The sequence below is a fragment of the Chroicocephalus ridibundus genome, chromosome 1 (assembly GCF_963924245.1).
Source record: "Chroicocephalus ridibundus chromosome 1, bChrRid1.1, whole genome shotgun sequence".
In the NCBI taxonomy this organism is placed as follows: domain Eukaryota; kingdom Metazoa; phylum Chordata; class Aves; order Charadriiformes; family Laridae; genus Chroicocephalus; species Chroicocephalus ridibundus.
Genome location: NC_086284.1, coordinates 149845596 through 149871240, shown reverse-complemented (window position 1 = coordinate 149871240; position 25645 = coordinate 149845596). Strand labels below are relative to the sequence as shown.

The window sequence follows — 25645 nt, the reverse complement described above, 5'->3', positions numbered from 1 at the left end:
GTCAGTTGCATTTTCCTTCAGTGCGGCTTTTGTAATTTATAGCTTGATGTACGTGTTAAGGCACCTAGAAAAATGTAGAAAGAACTCACTTGTGGTAACAATGCTCAATTTTTTTTTTAGCTTTTATTTTTCTCTTTTCTGATTTTCTTTCAGAATCAATTTTCCTCTACGAATAAAGGCTCTTCCGAGGGAAACTATGCTGACAATAAAACTACTTGGAGTAAACAGTGCCTCTAAAAATACAGAAGTGCTTGGTTGGACATGCTCCCCATTGTATCCAAAAGAGTAAGTTCAGTTTTGTATGACAGCTTAAGACCATTCTTGAATAGTATTGCACTCAACTTGGGAGAAATATAAAAAGACAGAAATATTCCTTTCAGGACCTTGCTGTAAGACTGAGACAGTCACTTACAGTAAACTGCTCTTGATGTGACAGTACGAGCCTCATCTATAAGCTTTTCTTTCTTTCCGATACATTGGTTTTGAACTTGGCTTATGTAACTGTTTAACACTTACAGTAAATTTCCCTAGGCCTGTTGGAAGACCTTGCTGTACCCTTTCCTGTAGCTTTCAAAATCCTTCTCAGGGTAGCCTCTTGTTCACAACGGTTGATTTTTTTTTTCAGTCTTCCTTCTGTTCTCACACCCATTCATTCTTCTCAAAGTGGGGCAGTTAGTGATGACCACAATGAGGACCTTTCCCACTACACGCCACTTTAGAAGCGTTCTCCTCTTTTTTAACCTCTTCTTTCTACACAGCACACAGTGTAACAGTGTTTTAAAGGTGTTCGTAACCTTGAATGTCTCTGCAGTGATGCATAAACAGAGATCTAAGGTAAATTTTCTGGAGTCCCCTAAATATATTTTAGTAGCACTGAGACATCTGAATTTGGATCAAGACTTTACAATGATACTTAATTTTTATTTGGACTCCATAGCCCTGCATGCCCTCTGGGCAATAGATGGATACGTTCAAGCCCCACAAGTTTCTACATTAGCGTCCTAGCATCCATCTCTAAGCTATAGCTCTTTCCTCATCTTGAGACATCTTCATCTACTTCTGCATATGGTTGCAATCACCATTTAAAATGAAACAAAACCAAAAAAATCTGATTGCACGTATGAATTTATTATGTTCGGAAGGCCTTGAGTTCCATTGAACTTTTAAGCTGAAAGGCTTAAAACACTACAAAATAGGTTGGACTGGGTTAGAGGCTTTTTCCATCTTTTCAGAAAAAAACAATTCAGATTACTCCATTCAGAAAACGAGAGCATTCTTCTGTGACTTAGTAATTAGAGCACTTAGCTTGAAGGAAGGAAAGAAACATGAATCAACTCTCTGCTCCAAAGATTGCTTGGGCATTTTATTCAATGACATTTCATTCATTAAGTTAGTGTGAAGAAGAGCACATCACTCACTGTTCTGCGTGACACTCTTCTATGTGTCTTTTTTTAAAAAAACCCCAAACCATTATGTTGAGTATTTCTACCATCCTAGTGCTTAGGGTGAAATAGATAGAGGGATTGTCTTGGCCAAGAATCTAATTTGAGATGAAGAGTTAAAGTGTCCTCATCCCCAGCAAGCTGATATATGCTGAGTATGTGCAGAAACAGAGCATTAGGCATGATAACTTAATTGGAGAACACTTGGACACCTTGGGAGGTAAATGGGATATGTGAGAATCCTGTTCTTGAGAACCCGTGAGATTTTCTTCAATTCACAAAGGAATGATTTTTGGAAGATCTGAAAGCCCTCAGCTCCCTGTGATGTCAATTTTTTAATGTATGCATTCAGAGCATGCATGTTGATTGTCATTAAGAATATCTCAAAGTCACTCAGACAATTTCAAAAATTTTACTGAAAAATGGCTCCATTCTGTCGTGGTACACACAGTCAGCACAATGAAGGGGATAGAGGGTTACTTTTCATCTGCTGTAAAATTGTACAGATCATTGCTGAAATGACCCTTCAAAGCAGAAATAAAAGTTGAGTTGTTGGGGAGGAATGATTTAGGAATAGCATGTTTAAAACCCTCTAATCTGATAACTCTGTCGTTTACAATTATAGTAATTACTAACACAAAGAAGCCAAAATGCTTTTTTCTCTTTTAGTCAACCACAACTCCACAGAATTATTCATTTACCATCATTTCAATTGGTGTACTGATTTAAAAATAAGGATACCCCTGAAATTCCTTCTGAAATGCGAAACTTGAAAATATCTGAACGTTCCTGCTTTTCCTTTTCTTTGGAAGATTATGAATATTTTTTGGTAAACTACCTCTCAGGGTTACCTACCTCCCTGCTAGTTAGAAAGTATCAGGATTAAAACTGTCAGGTGATTCTTAATAGGTAGTGCTATCAGTTTGTTAAAGTAATTGAGAAGCAGCAGTAGGACTTTGGGAGGCCATATCCTGCTCCACAAAAAATTTAAAAGTTAATAATTGTTTTAATTTGACTTTCCAATTTTGTGGAAAACATTAATAAACTGAGCAATGAACGTAACTTCACTCCCCTCGCTCCAGGAGTGCAACTAAACTTCAAGACTTATTTCAAAAGAGTACTTCTGAACTTGGAAGTATGTACCAAGAAAAGATTTGTACCTGTACTGTCATGCTAATGTCTCAGGAGTACCTTTTATTATTGCAAATAGTATTAGGGTCTTTAAATTAACAAACTCTGTAAATGTATATAAAGAGATTATAAAGAAATCTGACCAGGAAATCTTTGACAAAACATTTCTAACTTGGAAAATACCACTTTCTCAAAAGAAAACTTTTCTCAGAGGTGAGTTTGAGTTCTAAAAGAGTATTAGCATTCTCATGTCTAGGATTTAATTTATAGGGGAAAGGACAGGAATAAGCTCTTTGAAGAATCCAGTAGCCGTGAGGTATTTGCCTGGGTCATCAAACATCCTTGTTCAAATCCTTGTCCCAGTTGGTCACTGAGCCATTCTTCTTAGGGTCAGCAACGATAAGGACAGAGAGCGGTCTCTTTTTCTCTGTTCAGATGCTTGTTAAAAAAATACAATTTTTTTTTTTTTAAACACTGGAAAAAGAAAATAAATGTCAAACATTTTAAAAATACAGTTCCTTGTTTCTGTCCCGTTATATCATTTTCTGATTAAAAACACAGGAATTCTCTTCAAGCTGGTTGTGGCTTATGTTAAAAAGAGAAGGGAAAAAAATTATCAGTTTTGGGTTATTCTCAGATACTACTTAGGAATCTTGACCTTCGAGTGACCTATGGCAAAAGAACACTTTATTTTAAAAGACTGAATTTATTCCTCTGTAAATTTGATATCTATTTTCTCTTCCAAAATGTTTTTTGTCATTGTACGGTTGCTTCTCTCCTTCGTAGTATAATTCTTTCTATTTAGTTTGAACTGAAGATTAAGAAGAACTGAACTTATTTTAACATATAAAGTATACAAATTCATTTCATCTGTTTCCAGAAGTATGAAGAGTTTCTAATGCTTTTAGGCAAGACCATGTCAAAGTCCCTTGCCAGATCAAAGGGCTGTGACTATTTCCTGAGATTTTAACACTCCAGTTCTTCTCTAAAAAATACTGACTAAGCAGAGTGTATGTGAAATATATAAAAAAGTAGAAACAAAACCCAACTGTTTAAATAAAGCATATTACTCATTATTTAGCATCTCTTATTACAATCTCTTCTCCATACCTTACCCATGTTGAAACCATGCAATAACTAAAAATGTTCTCAAGAATTTGGCCTGTATAATTTTCTTTTTATTTGTTGTTGTTGAAGACTTGTCAGTGAACAGATGTTTAGTAAATTTGAAATTTGCTTAATTTACATTATTTCCTGAATTCTGGTAATATTTCTCACCATTCTCACAGTTGCCTTACAGTGTGCTGATTTATAACGTCAGTAGCTGATGGATATATAGGGCAGCCACTGTACTCTTTATCAAATGTGTGTTGGGATTACTGCTTATCAACTTTGCATGTTTGTCTACCAATAGTCTCACTCTTTACAAAACTGACTTCCTGCAAATTTTCTCCAAACTTTGGCTAAATGAGGTTGTTTACCTTAAAATTATTGCTTGTACACTTATATTGTAATGTTGTTTTGGGGCAAACTTTAGGGAAGAATCCTTAACATAACTGCAAATTTGTTTTAAAAGAAGTCTGAAATAATCACATAATTTTGTATTTGCTGTATTCAGCACCTTCAAGTTTCTGGAAGTTATTTAAACTAGAAACTGTGGGGATGGAAGATGTGGTTCTTATAAATGTCTGTAGGACATTTAGCATTACTTTGCAGTTGAAAATCGTATCTCTAATGTGAATTTTCTAGAATGCTGTAGTATTTCTAATTATTATAAAGTAGTTATTTCAGTCTCATTCCAGTGCAGAATTAAGAGTGCTTGGGCCATGAGATATGGGGGTTTTATAGCTTAGCAGCTTTGGATTTCCTTTAAATTTACCCTCTGCTCTGAATTTCTGAGGCTTATGATGTCAGGTTTGGGGATAATTAACGTTATTTTTACACCATATTTTGTCCTCATTTTCCTGGTGTATACCCAGTCTAAGCAGTAACTCTACTCTAATGTTGTATACTTTTGGGAATGAACATGGTAATAATGATTGTTGCTGCCAACTTGTCCAGTAGGTGAGCCTCCACATCCACATTTCTCATCCTTATCAGGTAGTTGACTTTAGATAGTGGCCCTAAATCAATGCTAGTAAGGCCCTTGGTGGTGCATCTGTATCAAGAAGTCTTATTAGACACAAAAAGCGGTTCAAAAAGTGTTTGCAAGCCCGTGTGCCAACTTTCCATTCCTTCACATCAGAAAAATGTATTTATCTCTTGGGCTGAATAGTTCAGTGCTCCAGAGCTAATTAACAAATCAGAAATCCATCAATTGAGGCAATTTGGGAGTTATAATGTCCCCCACAGTGCCCATTGCTCTGACTTCACTGATTTTAACATCACTATTTTGAACGGGTATTTCCAAATCAGACACAACAAGCAACAAAAATTTCCCTCTTGCTGGGTATGGTGAGGGAAGTCTCCCATGTGACTTAGGGACACAAGATTGATTTTATTAAGTTAAGGTAACTTGAGCTGTCCTTAAGTAGCAATGTCTTCTTCTGCTCTAATAAGGTGGGAAGTTTATTTTAGCTCCGGTAATGAACAAGAGCTGGGAATATGTGTAATTCCAGGGGTTTCCATCTGCATGAGCATATGAATAAATAAGTGGCAATAAGCACAGAGCTGCACTTGTTTATTCACCTTCTGATGTGCTTGACGCTGAAGTTGCTATATGGAAGCCATTGTCTATGGCTGTGGTCATTATACAGTCTTTACAAAGGTCATTATTACCGCCCTCACCTTAGAGATGGGAAAACTGGCAGGCTGAATGGGGAGTGACCTGCCTGAGCTCATCAGCAGAACCAGGTAGCAGAGAGAGGCATCTGTCTGTTTAGTAAAGGTTATGGTTATCATACTCATGATGCTAGCTCCTTCCTTTTCTGAATGCATCCTGCACACTCTCTTGCTTCCTTTCCTTTTTCTAAAAATTATCAAGTCTCTTTACTGTTTCATTCCACCTGCGTGGCCCTCTTGTTGTTCCATTTGCATGTCCAAAAGCAGACTTGGTCCTGAAGAACGTTAGCTGCGCGCTGCATTACAGAGCCCCGACAATTGCGAGGGAAAGCTGTGCCTCAGAAATATACACTGTATTTTGCAGTTGTCAATGCCTCTTCACAGCTTTTTAAAAATGCCTCCTGTGTTTACAGACTAGCCTTAGTCCAAAGAATGACTTACTGATGGAAGATACATAAGTTGCTCACTTATTTGTAAACGTGTAAATTAGTCTACTCTATATAGAAGGCATAAATATGTGACTAGTTTTTACAACTTATTCATTTTTTCTTAGGAGATATCATCTCCGTACTATCAACGCAGTTTAATGTCTGATTTTACTCACAGTCCTGTCATCTGCTTTAACAATGTGAAGTCTTCTCAGTCCAGCAGAGATACATTGCTTTCCTTTCTCTTTCTCCGGTTGAGGACTCTGAGGAGCCCACCTGCTGATTCTTCCTTATCTTTCTGGACAGTCTTTAGCTACATCTGCATTGGGCGCAAATGAGTTGAAATAATGAACTCGGGAAATGTCTCAATTAAACGCATCTACGGTGCCACTGAGATCTGGGCTACTTCTTGTATTTGCCTATACAGTTTTCCAGATTTCCCAGGAAAAAAATAATCCACTGTATGGATTCTTTTTTAAAGCCCTCCGTAGTTTTAGAGCACAATATGAAAGTGATTAGCCAAAATGAGAGCTGGAAAGAATAATTTAGTCTCCATGTTCATTCGGTTCTCAACTACCCCTCTGCCTTCTAACAAAAGTGCCAGTTAGTTCAAATTATGATGTAAACCACTGTCCACAAACAAGTGGATGCAACTCATTTATTAAAGGTCATTCGAGTACACATTGCCATCAGGGAAAAACAGCTTTGAACCACCATTGATCACTTCCACATTCACATCAGTGACCTAAATGTGAAAGCCTTCATGGCACACAGCTGCTTTCCCCCCAAGTGCTGTCTTGTCTACATCACAGCTCCTTTTTCTGCCTCCATTCCCCTGCAAATACACCTACAGCTGCAAAAGAAACTTCAGAAAATGGTTTCGTCTGTAATCCTTCTGGGCTGTGTTCTCACAATAAAATAAAATGTTTGCACTAACAACATGAATGGCTTGAGAAGTGAAAAAGAAAAATTAGCCCTGAATTAGGTTTACTCTGCGTGTTGACTATAAAAATTACTTTGCAGGAGTTTCTTATTTCTTCTTCAGATGACTTAGCAACAATTTATTTTAGTTTGCAATTCGAAAGGTACTTTTTTACAGCAATGTCACAAACTGATGCTGGGATCACAAAGTCCATCTGGGTTCTCTTGTACCACTAGCATCCCCGTCCTCGGGTAAAAGCTGTACACTCATATCTCATCTACCTGGATGGCTGTTTCTGTTGCAATGGGCAGAAGAGAATCTATCTCAGTCTCTCAGTTGTATTGACTGAAGCAGTGCTTGAAACAATTGTAATAAAAATTATTTGTTAGTAAAAGAAGAGATGTTGAATATAATCAAATTTCTGACCTCTCTAACCATTGTGGACAAATTAAAGGGTAAGTCCAGTGCGCTCTATCTTCTTTTATTCAAGTACTGCATTCTTAATTTGAGTGGATTGGTTACGATTAGAATTTTCTGATTTTATTCAAGTTATTTAAACTGAATTGTGTTGACCTGCCAAATCATGCTGGTTTTCTTATCTGCAGACCACATGCATGCCTGTTTCTGATAAGACTTTATTGTACATGCAGTGCTCAGACCGGTATTTCAGACTATAATCTTTCATCTGTCAAAAAACCATACGCAACACATGCAGTACAAGCTATCCCACTCAAACTCCGTTCGGCTCTTTGAAGATTTTGATATCATAGTCATGCCTCCCTGCCATCTACACATAAAATCAGCAAGGATCCTTTGTGGTTGCAGAAGGCTGCCATGAGTTTCTTGGGTTTTGTGGAATAAATGTATACTGCCCTCCATCTCATATAGTGTGTTGACACTTCACAATCTCTAACGTATTTGTCCTCAAAATTAAGTCTGGAGATAGAAATGTGGTATTATCCTTTTACATCTGGCTTAAATGGCAACAGTGGTAAAGTGCAGAGCTGACCTGGAACATCCTGGCAGCTTGATTTGTGTCGTGATCCCTGCAACTGCACAGGTACCACTACAGCAGTGAGGCCAGCAGTGTGCAACCTCTACTGATCTAGGCCAGATTTGTACTAGCCACATGAAGATAAAAGGTTTGTTCTCCTTTTGCCTGTCTTTTAAGCTACCCAGTTCCATGTTGTTTGATGTAATTTCAATAAACCCTGTTCACCTTGTCTCCAGTACTGACACAGTACTTCTGTCTGTGTGTATTGCAGGCGGCTCATTCACGGGACTGTGCTGCTTAGCATGACGTTGTACAGCACGCTTACAACAACAATGATTACCCCAGGCATCTGCAATACTGATACACCAACCTCAGTGACATTGCAGGTAAGAAAGCCAGAAAGCAAAAGAAAGGGTTGTTCTCTAACAAAGTGCAAGGGAAAAGATTGTTCCCACAGCTCATTGAGACCACGCCAATTAAAAATCCTATTTCCATTATAGCCGCTCAAAGAGAGCATGTTAATCGTAATGGATGGAAGCGTATAATTCTGCACAGTAGCAAATATATATGATACTTCCCATATCAAATGCCACCTCTGAGGACTAGAGAAGGTTTTTCTAGGGTAATTTTTGTTGTTATAATTTCGGTTCCAAAAATACTTTTGACACAAATTAATGACTTGGTACCTGACTTACAGCTGCGTTTTCAAATCTGAACTTTTGTTCTGTGTACTATTGAATTGCATGCCATTATAAATGTAACATACAGCTTGCAATTAGACTGAGTAGCATAAAGGATTTGTAAAGGAAGTGGCTACAAGCAAATTGTCAATAGGCATCAGTATAGCTCTCCCTCGATGACTACATGCTGAGCACCCACTCGTTCTGGGCAGAATGGTGCGTCCAGTATGGATAATGCATTAGGTCTGCATGGTAGTTTTTTCACCTTTCCAGGTTAAATTAGCAACTGGATACTTAAAGGGCAAAGCCAATTGTTTCTTGTATTAAAAAGCTGAATGACTATTAGCAAATGACATGTAAAAGTAGATAATACAGATAAATGAGGCTGGCCTAAAAATGCCCTATTTTTAATAGACAAGCAAATGGAGATTTTCTAGTCTGAGGAGTTCAGTCAAAGATGATGCCTTAAAATAGCTCCCCCATTAATAATAAAGGGAAGTTGAGACAGTAAATGGCTATTAATTTATAATCTTCGTCTGCTGAAAGAAACGGAACAGGAGGATCTCTCATTCTGCCCCCCCACCCCCCACCCCATTTTCAGTTATTCCCATGCATGTGACAGTATCATGATCTGTGAACACGCTGGAAATGTCATGATGATAGCTTTTCCGATGCGACCAACAAGACACTTATATTTTGTAGGGAAGATTATGACAGTGCTAATAAACCAAAATAGGATGTGCAAGTCGAGATGAATTTTGAAGAACTAACCCGAATTTTCAGCTAAGTCTGTAGTGGGATTATCAAGCACCTCAAGCTTTTTAATTTTGGTTGAATGTTTTCTTTCTCTGTATCTTAAAAACGTTATCCTAAATTTCTGACCCCCATATGTTAAGTGTAAAAAATGAAAAATTGGTAGATGTTGTATAATAGATAGGAAATCAAACATCCATAAGTGAAATCAGGAATCTAATTTTAATTTCTTACACTGGCACATTACACATCAGAATTATGCCTACTTTTTCAGGAAAAAAAAATAGATCTACATTAATGGAAGCTTTCCATTTAAGACCCATCTCATTAAAAAACAGGAAAGGAGGAAAAAAATACTTCAGATTTGAGTTCATGCAGTTCTAATAAAATTGCAATACAGTGGATTAAATTCTCCCAGGAAAATCAGTGACAAAGCTCCCATTGATTTTCATGGGCTGAGTTTATCCCAAACATATTTAAGTAATATAGTGCATGCAGTGAACATCCTCAAAGAATTATCCCCTCTTCTTTCTCTTATACCTTGTATACTTCCTGTACAAATCCAAGATAACATTTATTGACAGTTGTACCTGAGAATACGTATTGCTAAAAGGACTTCTGTCTTTTCTTTTTTTTCTTTTTTTCTTTGTAAATAAAGATTGACTTTCCAGAAACTAATTTGGAGTTTGTTAAGCCTGAACCTGAAGAAAGAAGAGGTGATCTTGAAGAGCCAACCAAAGACTGCATGATGCATATTACAAGACTTTCGCAGACGCATTCGCTCTTGCTGTGAGTTGTACCCAGTTAGCCCTGCTGATTCTTGGCTTGCTGTACTTATTCTATCGATCACAATTAAATGCATCCAATTCTTTAAAAACAAAATTTTCCTCTGAAGGAGCCTAGCTTGATTGATTCGAGAAGTAGCACCTCTAAATGAGAGAACAGATCACAGCAAAGCCTAAATAAGCCCCTGGAGGTGGCAGTGTATTTTACGAGTTTAGAGAAGGATTGGTTTTGCCTTTCTGTTGCTATATCTTTTCGTGTCCTTGAAGCAAGAAACATTTTTGATTCAAAACATAAGATTTTCAGGTGATGCAATAAGTCTACATCAGTATTAGCAAGAAAACCTTTGGGTTCTACGAAAATCAGCCTTCTTTAGTAATAATACACTCTGACATCAGCTATAGTACTTAAATGGAACATAATCATTAAAAAAAAACCCTGTCAAGTTTTAAGCAAGGAAAGAAGTATGGAAAGTTTAGCTTTCACAGAAGGTGAATAAAGACAAAGTTGAAAGAAAACACACCGTATATACTGGTGCCGATTAGTATGCTCAGCTATACGTATGTTAAACTATCAATTAGGATTACGTACTGTATCAAATAATTTTAGATATAATCACAGTGGAATTGGGAACACAGGTACTTACTGAGAGCCTTTATACCAATCACAGTTAATTGTGTGAATTAATCCTCCATCAAAGGCCAAAAGGTGCATTAGTTGTACAGTGACTAAATAACTCAAAGCCAGTTCAGCCCTCTCGGTGTGCTATGATGTATCCGTTAAGACAACTTTCCTGTGCTGATTTCTATGATGGTTGGTTGGGTTTTTTAAAATCAATTGCTTTAAAAAAAGACAAAAGACAAACTTGATGTTGTGTTTGATGTTTACTTCAGCTTTTAAAAAGACAGGATGAAATGTAAAATTATTTTTATTTACCATGGGATCTGTGATTTGATTCTTTTTTATTTTATTTTTGATTACGAATGGGAGATCAGTATTTTATTTCAAATAGACACTGTGCCAGGGCGCTGACAAGTTGCCAGTAAAATTTCCACCTGAAAAAAGTGCTCCAGAAGTGATTTGGGGAACTTCAAGCCAATGCATCTGACCTCTATTCATGGTAAAATGATGGTTCTGTAAGAAGGAATAAGATCATTAAGCATTTAGCAAACTACAGAGTAATTTGTCAGGAAATAGACAGTGAATAGTAATCCTGCCTCACCAGCCTGTTGCTGTCCTAGAAGGTTGTCAGTGGGCGCATGGATATTGGGGGTTTGGTGGATGTTCAAAAAACTTGTGCTGACGTTCCACATCAAAATATTAAAGAAATTAATTTTGCATGGATTTAGAGGAAAATTGTCTAAAGGCAAAGATTGGATGTTTAATGGTGGCTTTTCAGAATGGAATAATCAGCAGTAGGATCGGTGCTCAAGGTTCGGACCAGTTCTATTCAGGATCTTCATCAATGACATGGAGAAGGAAGTGGACAGGAAAGTTTCCAGGTGTGTTCTGCCACAGTGTTGAAGGCCATGCCATGGAGGGGAGATCCAGAAGGACCTTACAGAACCGCGCATAAACATGGCAGATGAGTTTCAGTGTGGATAAATTTAAGGGGATATATTTAAGGAAAAATTATCTAAGCATCTGTACGTGACACTGAACTCAGAACTGGCAGTTACAATGCAGGAAATACATCTTGACATTACTGCTGATATTTCCCTGAAGTCATGAGTATAATGAGCAGCTGCAGCCAAAAGTGACAACAAAATACTGGGCATTGTCAGGAAGGGTGTTGAGAAGAAGTCAGTGGGTGCCATTTCACTGCTGTCCAAAACCTTGATGTGCTGTATTTTGAGTATGCTGCATAGGGAGGGAGAGACACAGTAGATTTGGAAATGTGCAGAGAAGGGCAACTGAAATAAATAAGGGGATTAAACCGTTGCTTGATCAAGAGAGGTTAAAAAGCATGGGACTCCTTAGTTTGGAGAGGAGAAGACTAGAGGGGGGGTGTGTGTGTGTGTGTGTGTATGTAAGATTAATTTTTATAGAATAATGATGGTGGTGGACAAGGTGAATACATCATCAAATCCCACAATATTTGAACTGGGGACATTCAGTGAAACAAGTAGGAGATCAGTTGTCAACAAATGGCCTAAGACAGCAGTGAACTTTTAAAATCTGCTGACACAAAGCTGTGGAAGTAGACAACATCATCAGATTCATGAAGGCTGCGCACAAATTCATGGATAACAGGTTCATTAATAGGTATTAGAAGACCAGGCAAAGGTAGACCCTATAACATCCTTAATATAACAATTTTGGATTCTGTGGAAATATGAAGGGAAGAGACTACTGAAAGTCACCAGGCTGGAGTTAAGGCTTTGGTAACTTCAATAGCAAGTTCTTGGAGGAAAGACAATGGTAGTCCTGGTTTTTTCCACAATTTGTTATTTATAGTTGTCCTATCTTACGGGCAAAGCTGGTCTACCAAATGAATCATCAAGGTGAAGGATAGCATATTTGAGGTTTGAATGGAGGAATTCTATTTCTGAGTACTTTCTGATCAAGAGGAATCCGTTGTCCTGTAATTTTTATTGTATCTCTATCGGAGGAATTCTTTTTACTTTCCTCAGTCATGACAGAGGTTTATTAAAAAAGTCTGTAACAATATATTGGTATCCAAACAAAATATTACCATGGTGTAGTAGAAAGAAGATCTCTTCCCTCCTTTTTTTCTTTTTTTTGTACATCAAGAAAAAGAGAGGGATCTAGGTAGCTTTTCAGTGGCAATATGTCCGTATGATGATGCTTCAGGCTTACAAGCCTCAAATATGATTTTGAAATAAATGGGTATTTGTGGTTAGAGGATGCAAGAAACCTCAGGCTGTCAGGATCCTTCTGTTCATTCTACTGAAAGCAGAGGGAATATGTGAATGGACAGAAAATGTCCTTAACCCTATCATAGAAAAAGAAAAAACAATGGTTAAAACTGCATGGTTGTCCTTGTTATAGGCTGGTGAATCCAGTAGTGTTATGAATGCAAGGCTGCTGTGGCTCCATGTCCCCGGGTTCAGCCGTTAGAGAGGTGGACCACATATTCCTGATAGGAATATGAACAAATAAACACAGGCAGAAAGCAGTACCTTCCCAGCACGCACAAACACGTAGTGTTGCCACAAAACGGGCAGCACAGACAATCCCATTCTGTTCCTCCTCTCTGCCTGATCAGGATCAAAGTCCACTGGTGGAATATATACACATAGGTATATTTATAGATATAGTACCAAAATATAAATTGTTTCAGTATTTGGGCTCAAACAGTCCATCTTGTAGCTGGCTCCAGATCTCCCTGCTCTCCCCAGCTGTTGACAACCAGACATGTGAGCCCCCAAGGTTCACAACCACACTCTGCTTGTTGGTGGCTGGACCTCTCCCTGATACATGGACATATGTTTTCTCAGTAGCTGGTCCCAACATATGGTCTTCCCAATAGCTGACTCTTGGACCCCTGTCTCTCTGGTAGCTGCCTCAGATCACTGGTCCCCATAGCCAGCATCTTCTGGATGTTGATTAGTGAGGGGATCAATGGGACTGAAGGAAATGAACTTTGCCATATGGCTCTTGTGCTCCTCACAGCCCTACACTGTGTGCCGCTCTGCGATCTTTGGCATCATCACCACACCAGGCAAGAAAGGGGGGACCAAGAGGATTCATTAGTTACTGCCAGCCACTTTGGCTGACTTCTGAAAGCAGTTCTGATGTAAGCCCTTGATTCCTTTTAGGATTACTGCGTTTGAAATACAAACCCAAGAAAACTAGCCATCTGAGATAATAGCTGCTCTTCAAACACGATACAGCCTGCCTGTGCGCAGTGGCTCCCAGTGTAAGGACCAGGGACTGGTTTGAAGCCAGGAAGATGACAGTCTTGTTTCTTCTATCTTTCTTTCCGTCATTCATCGTTTTCTTCCTACCTTACTTCTTCCTCTCTTTCAGCTTCCCTTTTTGTGTTCCTTTTCCTTTTTGCCACTTACCTGGTAGGAATCTAGTTTGCCTACCAGTTGTCACGACAGTGCAATTGCTGTGAATTGTGATTTAGAAATGCTACTTTCAGATTGGTGAATAGTAGAACAGGTCTAAAAAAGTGCAGTCTTGCTGCACACTTTGCTAGTGTGTCCACGGGAGAGAAACTTGCAATAGAGGATCAGTGCCAGGGGACAGAAATTTGCATTTTCTAGATTTGCTGCTCTTTTCTCTTTTTGCCTTTTGTCTTATTCTATTTTAGTACAGAACACGAACAACAAAAACAGCTCAGAAGCATTTAAACTCATTTTTTGCCATTTCCCCCTCCCCCCAAAAAAAGTAATAATTAAGACCAGCTAACAAAGCTTTCACAGAAGCTTTTTCCTTCATTTAGCTAAAGGGATTAATGAAAACTTTCAAACTGAAAACTACTGAATTATTTACGGTTTAAGATATTTTATTTTTATTTGTGTTGAGTAGAAGGCTATATGTTTTAATACAGCTGTTATATGGAGGGAAATTTAGATACAACTGTACCTAAAACAACATCAACTGCATTTTTATCAATAAAGACAGTTTATTAGCATTTTATCCCCAATGAGCCAAAGAAATGTCCTTATTAGCATAACAATCTTCAGGTGCTGTATATACGCAAAATACTTTGACCATCCATCTTAAATGTCCTATTACGTGTATATGTAAACTTTGTTACAACTAAGAAACTTAAAAGGAAAACCTAAAAAAACCCCACCCCACTCAGCCTTTAATTTCATCTCTGATCTTTAAAATGTGGAAAAAGGAAATGTCATTGCCTCTGGTGTGAAGTCAGAGAAATCTGTGATTTAGAAAACCTGATACAAGGATTGATTTCTTATCTTCCTTTGTAAACTCAGTAGAGGCTTTAGCTGCTTTAATCTGAACAACAGATTGTCTAGTTTGCAGGATGCTGTCTGAAAGCTCAAATCCCTGTTTAAAGTCAACATACAAAAGGGGTCCTTTAGCTGAACTGTCCTGCAGAATACCATCCAAATGCATAAGAAAACTAGACAGAAAATAAAGTCTTAGGCCTACTTTTTTCTCTTTTTCTGTGTGTGACTTCTTCACACAAACACAAAGACATCTATCTATTGTCACAATAGACATGCTGTGAATTCTGGAGCCATTTCTTGAAATACCAAAATGATGCTTTTCTTGAAATGGTTACTAAAAGTCATGACAGAATTTGTATCACAGTTACGTTCATCTTCTGCATATATTTATGAGCTTATTCTCCAAAAGGCAAGAAATAAACATTCACTCTTGTGACAGTAAAAAGCATGCCCATCTTTATACCACCATTCTGTTCTTAAATGCTTGGCAATTCAAAATTGCAAAGAAGAAAAGTTTTCCAGTGCATACAGAGCCAAAGGAACTCATTGCTATGAGTTGTAAAAGCCACAATCTTGACAGTTAGAGCAGGGCTAAGATAGTTTTTTGGCTAAGAATGCCCCAAAACATTGCAAATAGAAGGCAGAAGGAAGACGACCTCAGAAGGAATGTAAACACTTGGATTTGGAGCCCTGCTGGATAATGAAACGCTTGACTGGAAACGAGCTACTTACAGCCATCTACAAAGTTTCTCACACCTTGCTGTGAAATATCTAGGTCCATTTAAAGTCACAGTTACGATATTAAGCAGATGGATCACAAATCTGGTGAAGTGTGACCACGAAAACCAATATTCCTCTTGGTTTCAGTAATGATTTGTGTCAACTGGAGATCAGTTTGTGCTCTCAAAGCTTGCTTTTGAAGGCTCTGATATCAAATTAAGGAGATAGCGTGAGCTTGTCTCTCATGGGGAATTTCTTTTTCTGTTTTCTGATGGTAGCGAAACCTAGGATTTAATATGTATGAGGCAAAGACATCTGAATTGTTGACAAATCAGAGGATATATAGCAAAAAATATTCTGAGGAGGCATTCCTCACTGTGGTGAAATATGGTGTGATGACTGACCCTTTTATCAACATGTCATTTAGATATCCAATATCTCTATGAGGAATTTGGTATTGCATCCTTTTTTGTGAGTGAGTACAGCGAAACACGGCATTCTAGGCCTTGCGAACAGACATAGAAGTTGCTGGAAACTTTCCTTCCCTTTTCCAAACTCATACCAGTGAAGGGATTAATCACACTGTGTGTGTGTGTGTGTGTGTGTGTGTATGCACGCACATGTGCTCCTGTTCTTGTGTATATGCATGGATGTGCCTAAACCCTATTTGCAAATGCAGATACACTAAAAATGGACACACCTGCATTAAACAGTCAAAGCAAGGGCAGGAATGAAAGCTATGGCTAGTAGTGTTGTGTGTCTAGTTGTTACAGTAGTTAGTTAGAGATGATGTGTAGCTGATGGATGTAACAATAATTTATCCGGCGATAACTGCACCTTCTTTGTCTCTGTCAGCAAACCCCAGTGAAAAACAAACACCACCAACAACAGAAGCAGTGGAGAAGAAAAATGAGAGTGTTTGGGAAGTGAAATAACCATATATGTGTGTCTTTTGACACTTCATTTTTATATGACCCAAGGCTGACAGATCCAGCGTATAAGTATCACTTTTCTTATAAAAGCTGGTCTGCAGAAAATGATATCCTACCCTAAGGAAAACATGTACTTAGCTGAAAAGCAGTGTACTGTATGACTTGGCCACTCTGTACAATAAAGTTTGTTGCTACACAAAGCTCCAGGTGGTTTTAATTTCAAACTGAATTTCTAATCTTCTCTTCCAGACTCTCAGAGCAACAGAGAAGAATCTTATGGTTTTATCGTTACTACTGCAATAATCAAAATTGCTCCCTTCCTCTGGTACTGGGCAGTGCACCCAGTTGGGATCGAATGACTGTATCAGAAATGTATGCCGTGTTGAGGAGATGGAGATTTTCTAACCCTCTGGAGGCACTTGGGCTTCTGACTTTCAGGTAAGGGAAAATTAACCAAGTAGGAAAATAACAATAAGCAGAATGATCACGTGCTGATTAATTCAGGTAATTTGCTCAGCACAGTATCATGCTTTGGTTCACTGACTCTGCTTTCAGCTCTGTCCTGGTGTCAAAGCGAAGATATAGTTGCAACTCTTGTGATGACCTTGAGTTGAAAGAGCCAGCCCTGCCTTCATGGCTGAGAAGGTTTTCTATTTCTCAGGATAGTGGAAAGAGTATTTCATTCTCTATAGCAGATTCAGTCAGTTTCTGGTAACGGGTGATCGGTCAAATACTCAGCACTTACATAGCACTCCGTATCCTCAAACTACTTTACAGGCATGAAGTGACTAATGGGAGATAAGCAAGACTGAAATATGCTTCCAGATAATGATACCATGTAAATACATACAGTCCCACCTGTAGCCCAAATTTTTGAAGTAGGTAGGGTGAAACTTTGAAGTCAGTTCCGCACACTTCGAATAAATTCTGTTGTGATGTCTTACGTTCCGCCCCCACTTACACTGGGAGCTGGTGGTTTGTTGGAAGGCTTCTTGATGTTGGAGATAGTCTTGCCTATGATGTAACAGCAGATGTCAGGGGACAGAATCTGTGTCAGCAGTTACATTTCCTTCAAAAGCTTGGGAGGTATTTTGTGTTAAGTGATCTACCTGTGAAAACATTAAACGTGCAGATGAAATGGTTGAGCAAATCTGGTTTATCAAGCCCTTGCTTGTCTGGGTAAGCACAAGCTGCACCAGCTTTGCAATCTCAGTTCCATATTGTACCTTTAGAAAAAAACGCGTTGCCAAAAGCTTTACTTGAGAAAAGATTTTATACGCTCACCTCCACATTATTAAAAAATAGTTATTTAATAATATAAAACTAACTATCGACTGTTACTTCCCTCTGGATGTGATTTCCTAAGAATATCTGTGTCTCAGGTTTATATCTGAACTATGAGCAGTTTCACATGTTTGCATACATGTCTTTTTTACATTTAGTGGGAATGATGGAAGCAAAGCTCCTGAAAGATCAGGTTCTGGAGCATGTTTATATCTTATTTGCCATTATTAAATTATTAGAATCCATTTTTAATTTATAAAAGAACCACGTAGAAAGGAGTATGTGGGCCCTGTGTTGTCTTACACACCCCACAGTAGCAAGAGATTTTGAGATGGTTTGTTAGAACGTGCCAGGCTTTCAGATCAGACCTTTTATCAAATTTTGTTTCTGTGTATGGTTGGCATTTCTGCAAACAAAGAGCTTGGTCGTTTTTTGAAGATGGAGCTCTGCATCAGGGTGTGGTGCAGAATATCAGTTCTGTCAGGTGCTTCACAGGATATTTAATATGACTCAGCCTGTCACATAGCTTCTCAGTGTGTAGTGGATGCAGCGTACACGCTGTTCATTCTGGCTACCACAAAGATTGCTGGCATGAAAAGACGGGAAGATGTCATCGCTTTGTCTCTCCTGGTGCCACCGTTGGGAGTGGCTGGCACCTGCAGTGGTGCCAAAGAACAAGTACTGCTGATGAGGATCTTAGCTGGTTTGTCCCTTTAGTTTCTTTCTCACAAAAGATAGTATCAATTTGGGTTTTTTGCTTCATGCTAACGCTACGGAAAGAAGTTCTGGATCACAGTACAAATCCTCTTAAAAAAATAACTCTGTCCTTCACATATCCACAATATTTTGCAGGTGCACGATCAACTGGGAAGCTAACCTTCAGAAACAGCGGGATTACATTTCCTTAAAGATGTCTAGTTTCGGAGATGTCTAGGTAGCATGGTTTAACTGCTGAGAGACATGTATATGCAAATTGAGAAAGTGGGTTGAAGGAGACGAGTACTTTCCGTATAAATGGATTTCTGAGGTTTCTTCTCTTGGTTGTCTTTTTCTCAGATTTCAATCATTTTGAAACATAAAGTAGCACTGGATAGGGTCCAACTTTCCTTCAACATTACCTTCACTAACTTGGGATTGTAGGCTCCGTAACTGAGCTGGTTTTGAAGGTTCATTCAGCTGTATCCTGTATTATGTTTGGCGCTGACAATTCAACTCAGTTCCTCATTTCTATCATCCGCAAAACAGCTCTCTGATTTCTTGTGATTTCTGAGACACAGCTGAAAGATCCATTTTTGTATAAGACATGAGCAGAATATAAAAGAAATGCTCTTTATATGTTCATGTGTGTTTCAAGGACTTGTGGTACCGTCACTATTAAATGATAGGTAAGTAAAATACATTAGGGATGATCTTTGTCTACATGTATTGTTAACATAATGCATGAAAGCAGGAGCAGCTGCACTAAATCAGACCAAAGACCAGTCTAGCGCATCCTGTTTCCAATGGTGACCAACAACAGATGCCTAGGGAAGACAATGAGAATGGGCCAAACATAATGACACTGTGCTACTTTCCCAACTTCCAGTAATCTGCAGCTCAGAGACTTCCTGAGACAGAATTTTTTAGTTTAAGTGCCCTCTTGCATTTATCTTCTATGATTTTTTTTAAATAAAAATTGATTCCATGTAAACATTCAGCTTTTAGAACATCCTGTACAAAGGAGATCCACAGTTCAGCTCTGTTTTATCATTTCTGTGTACCACAATTTACCACTTTGTTAGCAATACTGTAAAAGAGACCAAGAGTTTCCAATCACTCAGACTTTTGGATGCTTCCTTTGCTGGAACTTCAGTTTGCAGAGTCTTAAAAAGAACCTGAATTGCTTCTGCAGCCATGTGCTTGTGCTTTATATGGTTTAGAGAGGGAACTCAAAATCACTCGTCGCTTTTGCAAGCCTTGGGCGAGGGACTCTTAATTATCCTTCTTCTCAAGGTGAAAAAGCAGCATCTGTCCTGGTTATTAAGCTCAAGCTCACATTTGCAATATAACAGAATGAAAAATCATTGGAGGCGCTACCTCATTGCCTGGGTTAGAAGACAGCGTCACAGAGCTTAGGGAGAGGTATCATGGCCTATCAGATCAAGCCCTGTTATCATGCTTTAAGTGAGAACGCTCTTTGCAACTTTCTGAAACATCTAAATTGTTTTCTTCACTACACAGTTAAATGTACAATTTAATAGCTGTTTCTTGTTCTTGGAGCATGTCTCTACAGCTTATGCTCTTCCCCATTGCCGGCACATCTCAAGGCAGCCAAATGATGACATGCTCATTTATGCAGTGCAAGGAAGAACTTTCATAAATTGGAAACACAATCACGGTACGTTTCACAGATAAATTCAGTAGCAACCTTGCATCAAGTCCTTCCAGCAAGTGCATTGATTCTTACGGCCCCAGAAGCCATCGCTTAAAAAAACAATTTAAAAAAACAATGAATGTTTCTTTAATCAATAAAGAAAGGATGGAGAGGGTGGCAGGGGGAAGTGCAGAGTAAGATTTTTACAGTCTTACTTTTAGCTCTAATTTCAGGGAAGGGTGATTATAAGCCATTGCTAATTTTCCCTAAGGCAGAAGGTATAGAGCTGGTCCCTCCTACTCAGAACTGCTTATTGGTGCCCTGTGCATTTTACCATTAACTTCACTTATTGAGTTTGGTAAAAAGCCAAGCTTTAGTGGAGTTAGAGCTTTGTATAACTGTAGAGATATATATATATATATATATATATATATAACTATAATCTACTTCACGTGGCACACTAGCCAGGGAAGTGACACCAGCACGCTTTTTTATTCAGAGAATTTTCTCGATGACAGAAAGAAGCCAAAGGCAATGTTAGGAATGCCGTCATTTATGATGTATTGCTAAACATGCCAGTGTTTTGTGTGTGTACAGAACAACTGCACTTAAAAATTTTTGTCAGGTTATTATGCTATTCAAATTATTGAAAATGAAAGCCAAAATATATTAATTAACTGAAATAGCAGAATGTTTGCTCCAATCTTGTTTTTCTGGCACATCTAGAGTATGCTTGCAGACCTGTGAAGTATTGTGGCTAGGAATCAGGAAATCAAGCTAGAATCAGGAAACAGCCACCAAAGTAGGTATGTCATTTTCCAGTATTGTGCATGGCTGCGACCGTTCCGAAGAGAGAACTTCTATCAGTAGACAGGGGAGGTGACGACATAACCTCGCTGGTAGGTTTAACAATTTTTCCCAGAAACTTTCTGCTAAATTCTAGCTCTATCATGGCAAGTGCACAGAAAAAGACATTCCTTTAAAACCATGCACAAATTCAGAGGATTTTTAGAACAGACATTAAGGTGTCAGAGGGGTTTTATGCCACTTTACTTAATCCCCTGTATGGAGCAAGCAGAGTAGGGGAAGATACGACTCCTCCTACCTCTCCTTGACCAGAGAAGATGTCTTTTGGTTATAGCATCCCTCAGCTTTTGACTCTCACAGTATTATTGTTGATTTTCACATTACGTAGCAGAGTAGCTATTGAGTTTCTGAGGTTAGGTTATATACCAACATATGCAAAACTCACTTTCTAAGTAATAATTATAATAAAATGTGATAGCTTGAAGCCACAGTTTGTTATTACACCTTTGGAAGCCAAATTGATTTTAGAAGTGTTGAATCGGATTATCATTGTTTTAATAAAAGCAGAATGTGAACTGTTCCCTGAGATTCCACAACAGAGTGCCCAACTAGAGCGTATCTTGACTGTTTGCGTCTTACTTGGTTTAAAAGGCTGTAGTTGTATATCAATGTGGAGAGTAAACATGAGCTTCCACAAAGAAATAAGAAGAAAGCAACAGTCTACAATTACTTTGGTACTTTGATGTACAGAACACACTACTGAGAAAGCTTTAAAACTGCTTTGTTAGTAATGTACATGAAATTTAGTGATAACTTCTGTAGAGATGTATGCATTGTTAGGAAGAGACAGCTCTTCACTGTCAGTATCATAATGTGTTTAATTCCTTTTTCTTTTCACTGCCTTTAATCATTTTTAGCTTTCTTGGCAATAAATATGAAGGTACTACGACAGCTATAGAAAGACAACTAACAATGGACTATGTAGGATATGGCATGGTTTCTGTACATAAGCGTGCCATCTACTCAGGAGGCTAAACCTGTAAATAACCAAATTTTCCATGTTTTGTTCTTTTGCTTTAATGTAACAGAGAACAAAGTTTGTCTCTGGGAAGGGAAGAACATTCTAGATCATACTTCAAATGGAAAACTGCTTTTTGTTAATTTCTTCCTATCTCGTTCTCTCCGAGGATATGGTTCACCATATGGTCTCTATAACATCTTAAACTTATTACTAGTTGTTTTAGACAGAATTTCTTGTAGAAAATCTATGTAAGCATTACTTAAAGTATCTTTTCTGTGAGTAAATTCTATAGATCCATCTGCCGATTGATCAGCTGAAGCAAAAGCTAGTGTATCTGACCATGAGCTTTGCAATGGAGGGGGTGGGGATGGGGAGGGTTCGTATGTCTTATCACAATGAGGAATGAATATTTTATTCTTTTTTTCAACAGAAAATTTTGAAAATCCAGGGTCTCCTTCTTACTGATAGTATTGTTACCTTTCTGTATTTTCTTTTAGTCCTTACCATTTTCTAGCCTTCATGCATTCACACAGTGTTTTCTTTACAAGCCCTAAGAGGAGTGAAAAAAAATCACCAACGAAAAGCAAATAGCCCTGCTAATTTTATTCCCTTATTTTAAATTAAGGGAATTCCCTTATTTTAAATTACGGAAATCTTTAAGTTTCTTCTCTTTTCCTGTCTAATTACTTTTAAAGTACTTAAACTGCCATCCAAAACTTATCTGTTTATTCTTTTAAACGATTCTCCCATACTTTCTGTCCTGGCTTAGGTGCACCCATCGGTGACATGATATCCTTAACTACTCAGAGGTTGGTTTTGTGTTGTGTTTTTTTTTTTTTTCAATTGCTATTTTTATTCCAGTAGGTTTTCTAGCTCAGCCTTCCGTGTTTCTTCTAGACTTAATAACATGCATTTCATGGGACCGGAGTCTTTCTCTTTTTGAAAGTGCATGAGAACTGGAAACGTAAAGGGAATTGCAGAAATATGTGGCATGTCATAAGCCTCTAACTTAAAATATGGTTCATGAAAGGCTGTTCTGTTCTCTACAGAGATCCTCACATGCTAGAAAATGTAGTGAACTGTACAGTTCCATTTACCTGACAAATATCTTCCAGCATAGGGTTATTTGAGACAGTGCAATTAAATTAGGATAATAAAGCTGTTAAAAATGAAATGCACGTCTATTTCTCATTTACAATCAAGTCACCACTGGCAAACACTAAAATCCCAAGAGAATTGCAGAAATCCACAGGATGCCACAGCAGCGCTTAGTTTTCTGTTTGAATCTGATTTAGCTGAAAGGTACAGATAGACAAATAGCTCCCTACTGGCTATCTATATGAAAAGAATCAAAGATTGTAAGTTGTTATTACTTCTAAAGCAAATTGTAATCTATGCTCAACCAGCTCAAAATTCAATTTTTACAAAAGCCATCTTAAAGTCTCGATGGAGACCTAACAATCTTACAGCTACTTAGACAGAAGTTATAAAATGGGTGGCTGTCAGTCACTGGCATCATGGAGGGAGTGAAAAATAAAAAAGCAAAAGGGGTTTTGAGGTTAAATAACTAAGGAGAATCCCGGTTGTGAGATGAGCTGTGAAGGGGAAATATTCATTGTAGCAAGCTCTGGAAATCAGCTGTCCTCTAATATCCAAACTACAGAGCTGTTTTTCTTAGGCCTAAAGTGATTTCTCTTGCATTTAGTTGCAAAGCCAAAAAAAATCAATTAATTGTGTCCTCTAATCAAGACTAATTTATGGATTACTGAAATCAGATTTGATGCAACACTCAAAAGTTTGCAAGATTATTCACTGGAAAAACCCCTCTAGCCCTAATTAATTACCAGGCTACAGGATGGCATAGTTTCAGGCACGTGAAGGGTAGGATTTTTTACTCAGATCTGCTTCCAGACCTTACTCTGTTACTGGCTTTTAGCAAATAGACTGATGTATGTAAGAGCGAAAGCATAAGCACCATGTAATACTAGTTGAGTTCATATGTATTTGCTGTAGTTCTAGTGTTTCTGAGGACGTTAAGTGTTTGCTTAAATACAAATGTAAGGGGTAAAATGTATTTTTCTACTGTACCTGTGGCCCTGAACAACATTGACATTCAAGACAGCAATGGATATTACATCTGGGGCTTAACAAATTGTCAGGTAGTTAAGAGAATGTGTTAACTGCCCGTTTTTTCAAAAAAGATTCAATGCAGCCTCAAGCCGACCTCAAGATTTACAAGCTGAAGGAAACAATTTAGTAACCAGGACCAACAAATCACCAAAATCTCATTCAAGAGGAGTGATAAGAGCCATGTTTCCTGAAACAAACTAACCTGTAATTTTTCACCACAGTGCCTGTGCACTTGCGCTCATCATTATTCTAATCACATCTTCTATAGATACTTTTACTAACTTAGATATAGGCCCAGCTATGACTTACAGCAAATTAATTCTAAACAAATCAAATATTAACTGTTGAATTTTCCGGAAAGGTTTGGATTAAAATAATTTTATCATTCTTTGTTTATCTGAAAAAAATGTAGGAGTTTCTCTCGTCATAGCATGGCATATATTCAAATGTTGGCTGCTTGTAAGGACAAGCAGTAACTAAATAACAACATTTTTCTGCCTGGCTGGTGCCTGTATACAGTACATTTCGCTGTTCAGTAACCTGTTGAACTAGGCGAGAAGGGAAAGGGAAAGACTAATTTCCATATTATCTGCACATGCTTGGCATGCAGGCCTTTGGAGCAATTGCATAATTAGAAGATAGGATGATATGAAAGGGATTAATTTTGTTTAATATGCAGTCCTCCTTCAAATATGTTTTGTTCTACGCGAATATTAAAGTAACATCTTCATAATCCTAATAGGTTGCCTAGAGTAAATAAATAAATAAATATGCCTTGCAAAACAGGCTAATTTGGGGCTATCATGATAATTTATTTATAATGTATTCCCTCTCTCCCCATCAAGGCCCTCTCTCAGCATTATACAAACAAATATAAACTGTATTAAAAACATCATCAAATATGTACCGTAACAGACAAACAAAATAATAAAACCGGACCTGAGCCGCGTTGTTAAAAGGGGGTTTGAAAGTGCGACAGGTGGCAGCTGGTTGCAGCACAGAAGCCAGGCCTTTCAAGTAGGTCCAACCGTTAGCCATTTTTTTTCCAAAAGTCCACATTTTTATTTGATGACTATAGCTAATTCAATGATCAAAGCGTACATATTGTTTTGCTTCAGTTTGTTTTATTGAACTTAAAAGCTGAAGTTTAGAGCTGCAGGTGCCATTGTACTTCTGAGCTGAGCGCTTGCCCTTACAATTTCTTGTCTTTCTCTCTTGACAGCAATGAGCAGTCATTGCTGCAAATGTGGTACTATCTGTCTCCCGTGTTTCACTTCTCATTTATTTTTCTAGTGGGTATATTGCAGGCAAAAGGTGCTCGATGGGAAGCTGGGAAGAGAACAGTTCTTTTTTGTGTTGTGCTCATAAAGCAGTAATACTGGTGGCCTCGTGACACCTTCTGCCATACATGATCGTTCTGATTTCAAAGGACTTTCTCCAGGGCGAACTGACAGAATAATCTGTGTCCTTTACTCATCATTTTTATGTATGCCTAGACTGCCTCATCAGAGATTTTCAAAAGAGCCTAATAGCCAGATCAGTTCAGAGGGGAGGGATTCACTGCGTTCTGTGGGGCAAGTACTTGCCCCCAGAGA

At 38.1% G+C, this 25645-nt stretch overlaps 1 protein-coding gene across 1 annotated transcript in view; it reads left to right on the top strand.

Annotated features, from left to right (window-relative positions):
• PIK3C2G (phosphatidylinositol-4-phosphate 3-kinase catalytic subunit type 2 gamma) overlaps positions 1–25645 on the top strand; it is a 288301-nt gene that overhangs the window by 145357 nt on the left and 117299 nt on the right. The window contains exons 14-17 of the mRNA XM_063323201.1: positions 154–285; positions 7970–8084; positions 9790–9920; positions 16705–16893. Coding sequence (XP_063179271.1) covers positions 154–285; positions 7970–8084; positions 9790–9920; positions 16705–16893 — 567 coding nt within the window. The remainder of the gene's footprint in view (positions 1–153; positions 286–7969; positions 8085–9789; positions 9921–16704; positions 16894–25645) is intronic.